We start from the raw sequence: 3,772 nt of genomic DNA, 5'->3' as shown, positions 1-3,772 counted from the left end.
CCGGCCCTCCCCGGCGCGGCTGCTGATGCAGTTCAACCACCGGCTGACCCCGCAGCAGGCGCGCGAGAAGGCCCAGCAGATGTACGCTGTCACCAAGGGCATCCGGAGGTGGGTGTTCTGCTGGGGAGGGCTGGGTGGGGACAGGGGTGGTGGCAGTGTCCCACAGGATGTGGGTGCGGGTCGCTCTCCCCCTCCAGGTTTCATCTCTCCGAGGAGGGCGAGTGGCTGGTGAAGGAGTTGGACCTGGCTGTGGACAGGGCAGAGGATGGATCTGTGTCGGCCCAGGATGTCCATCGGCTCCAGAGAGAAGCTGTGAAAAGGTGAGATGCTCGGAGCCCGCCTGGCTCTGGTGGCATTGGGCTGGAAGGTGTGGGGACCTGCAGCCCTGCATGCAGATATGGGAGACAGGGCTGGATGGTCCTGATCCTCCCTCGTGTTGTCTCAGGGCTGAGTCTGTTGGAAATGGGGACTCCCAGTCTCTCCCAGTGAGCAACTGGCAACCAGAGGAGGTAGCGGCTCGTCTGGCTGCCCCAAACCCTTTGAGGCTCTCAAATGGGGCTTGCAGCCTCGTCCCACATTTCAGCAAACCTTCCATCTGCCCACCTAGGTCCCGGAGGAAGACAAAAATGAAGTGGAATGTGGTGGAGAACAGAGTATGGGCTGGAGGCACCGAGTCTGAGATGTTCAACAAGCTGGAGAGCATCGCCTTATCCCCCACACCGCAGACCCCGGTGCTGGGCTGTCACATCAGCAGGGCCCTGGAGCCTGCTGTGGCCAAGGGGGAGGTAAGGTCGGGGCTCTCTGCTGCTGAGCTCTCAGCTTTGCTTGTCTTCTCCAAAATGGCAACCCCGGGTTCAGCTCTTCTTAGATTGGAGAATTTTTTCTTAGGTTGTAGAATTTAACAGGCTTCCCCCAGGAGCTCTCCTGTGTCGGTACCAGGCCCTGCAACCTGATGCTCCCCCAGCATCCATCTGTGTTTCTTTCCACCAGTTTCTGACCAGCAGAGTGAACTGGGTGGTACAGAGCTCAGCTGTTGACTACCTGCACCTCATGCTGGTCGCCATGAAGTGGCTCTTTGAGGAGTTTGACATCAACGGGCGCTTCTGCATCAGCATCCATGATGAGGTGCGCTACCTGGTCCAGGAGCAGGATCGTTACCGGGCAGCCCTGGCCCTGCAGATCACCAACCTCCTGACACGGTGAGCTGTGGCAGCTGTGGTGGCTCCTGGGAATGAGCACCAGCACCTCTGGGGTGGGAGGGGACAATTCTAAGAGACCAGGATGACAGCAAAGGGGTTAGCTTTGCCCAAGCAAGTTGGTGCAGAGCAGTTTCCTTCTGCTCAAAGGATGCTGGCAGTGCTGGGGGTTGTTTCCTTCATGCCTGACTCAGATGGCTATAAATGGAGCTCAGCTTTGATTTCCAGGGATAATCTGGCAAGAGGGGGGGATGTTTCCAGCTTTTGGCTTCTGCAGAGATGAGGCCAATCATTCCGCTCTGCTGGGACACAAGCACTCGCCTCCTGCTCGCATCAGGTCTGTGGGCATTGTGTGGCAGCAGATTTTGAGTGAGCAGCTGGGAGCCTGAAACTGTCCCTGTCCCTCATCTCCCCCCTGCCTGCAGGGGACAGCAAGGACATGCCTTGTTGGCTGTGCTGCAAGCACTGGCGCTGCTGCCCTTTCCACAGCCCGGGGCATTTCTGCTGCCTCCCTGCCCCATGCAAGGTTGCACTCATCTTGGAAAGCTCCTGCTCTCTCAGTCCAGCTCTAGCACAGCCAGCTCTCCAAAATCCTCTTCCCTGTGCTCTGGGGGGTGTGGTTAGGTGGGAGCTGGGCAAAGCTGAGCTATTTTCTCAGGTACAGCAACCAGCCTCTGTGCTGGCAGCGCGGGGGCAGCTGCCCTGGCATTGGTGCCTTTGTGCTGGATCCTGCAAACACAGGGCTTCCTGCTGGGAAAACCCAGCATCTGCTCTGCCTGGGAGGATGAGCCAGCAGCAAAGGGCCAGGTCATTCCTTTCAAGGAGGCTCAATGTACTGATTCTGTTTCTCTCATGTCCACCTTAGCAATGCTTGACCCTCCTGCTACCCAGTACTTAACCAGCACCTTGACGTGGGTGCCAGGTGACCCGTTAGCCATGGCTGGCCAGTATTGTGTGAAGCTGGTCATGTTTCTTTTTCCAGGTGCATGTTTGCTTACAAACTGGGCCTCCAGGATCTGCCACAGTCAGTGGCTTTCTTCAGTGCCGTGGATGTTGACCAGTGCTTAAGGAAGGAGGTGACCATGAACTGTGTGACACCATCAAATCCAACCGGCATGGAGAAGAAATACGGGATCCCACAGGGTAAGTGGTGTCTGTGCAGGATACGCCCCCCTGCAATCCTCTCCCCAGACTTCTGTATTTTGCCCTCCAGACCCAAGCTTCTTCAGCCTTCAGTGCTTTCTCTCCACCTCCCCCTCAGCCCAACACAGCTCTGTTCAGAGAACCAGCTCAGCCTGGCTATGCTTCCCCAGCAATCCCAGAGCCTGCAGTCACCTCTGACTGCACTTAACCTCACCCTTTAACTGCTGCCAGCAAACCCTGAACTCTTGGGTGCTTTAAACAGCTTCTCCTCCACCTGTGGCAGCCATTTTCCCTCAGAAGGAGAAGAACCTTGTTCTCTCATTTGTTGAATACATCAGACACTCCACTCTTAGATAACCTTTATTAGGAGTCTAATGTGCAAAGGGTGCTTTTAGAGACAGGATTTGTGTTCTGTGGGCAGAAAGGGTGCTTCTCACCAAGGACAAGGCAAATTAAACAAGCGCATTGCATCAGCAAAAACAGAACAGCAAAACCAGCCTCGCCTGAGGAAGCTGTCGCCTCTCTGCTTCTCAGGAGCTGCAGCAGCAGGGAGCTTCAACTCTGAGGCAGAACAGCTCATGTTTCCAGCTCCTGCTGGTGCTGGCTCCTGCATTCACACCACCCCACAAACCAGAAGTTTGAACAAATTCAGGGCTTTTTTGTGCTATGTGCTCTGAACTAAAGCAAATAATTACTGTCACACTTTCCTGTTGCACAGTCTCTGAGTGCACTGCAGAATGTAGGGAACTGATTGTCCCATTGTCTTCCAGGAGAAGCACTGGATATATATCAGCTAATTGAAATAACCAAAGGTTCTCTGGAGAAGAAATGAGGATGCCAAAGTGCCAGAAGGACAACTGTCCAGAGCCACACCAGAGCCTGACTGGCCTTTTGGAAGGAGATCTGTTGGCAGGGACTGATCCTGGTCACTCCGTTTCCTTTTTGCTGTCATGAGGGCTGTTCCTGGAGAAGACTTCAACAGCAGCACGTTCCCATCGCAGAGGTGCTTCCCAGGTCAGCAGCCAGCTGTAAAACCTGAGACAGTGTCCCGAGTCACTGCTGGCACACCCATGGGCACAAAGGAAGAAGTCATAACTCTTTGGCAAGAGAACAACAAACCATGGTCTCCAAACACACAGGTCTCCAAGGCGAGTCTGTCACAGAACAGGCACGGGGGGAGGAGGCAGCAGCAGCAACCCCAGGTTCATTTTTTTCGCTGTCTCTTCTTTTTAGGTTCCTGGTTCTCATCTGTCTGCTCTGCTGTGCTGCTCTGTAGAGGGGAGGGAGAGAGTAGCAGTGCAGAGTGTGATTGGTTTTGTGTGATTAGTCTAAAGAACATTTGCCTAAAACAAGAAACCAGGTATGCAGAAGAGGATTTAGCTCATTTTCCTCCCTAACAAAATTACCTGAAGGTGGGACTTTCCTTGTGGACC

General features: G+C 54.5%; 2 protein-coding genes across 2 annotated transcripts in view; one reads left to right on the top strand and one right to left on the bottom strand.

Moving 5' to 3' along the window:
- POLG (polymerase (DNA directed), gamma) overlaps positions 1–3,171 on the top strand; it is a gene marked incomplete at its 5' end in the record, with an annotated part of 8,420 nt that extends 5,249 nt beyond the window's left edge. The window contains 6 exons of the mRNA XM_010004064.1: positions 9–108; positions 198–320; positions 608–785; positions 991–1,199; positions 2,179–2,339; positions 3,110–3,171. Of these exons, the coding sequence (XP_010002366.1) occupies positions 9–108; positions 198–320; positions 608–785; positions 991–1,199; positions 2,179–2,339; positions 3,110–3,171 (833 nt within the window). The remainder of the gene's footprint in view (positions 1–8; positions 109–197; positions 321–607; positions 786–990; positions 1,200–2,178; positions 2,340–3,109) is intronic.
- Positions 3,172–3,543: 372 nt separating this feature from the next.
- Positions 3,544–3,772, bottom strand: part of FANCI (Fanconi anemia, complementation group I) — a gene marked incomplete at its 5' end in the record, with an annotated part of 24,186 nt that continues 23,957 nt past the window's right edge. Inside the window, one exon of the mRNA XM_010004063.1 lies at positions 3,544–3,609. Coding sequence (XP_010002365.1) covers positions 3,544–3,609 — 66 coding nt within the window. The remainder of the gene's footprint in view (positions 3,610–3,772) is intronic.

This window comes from Chaetura pelagica, unplaced genomic scaffold, assembly GCF_000747805.2.
Source record: "Chaetura pelagica isolate M959 unplaced genomic scaffold, ChaPel_1.0 scaffold428, whole genome shotgun sequence".
In the NCBI taxonomy this organism is placed as follows: Eukaryota; Metazoa; Chordata; class Aves; order Apodiformes; family Apodidae; genus Chaetura; species Chaetura pelagica.
Note: the sequence above shows the minus strand (reverse complement) of the source record. Positions and strands in the feature narration are given on the sequence as shown.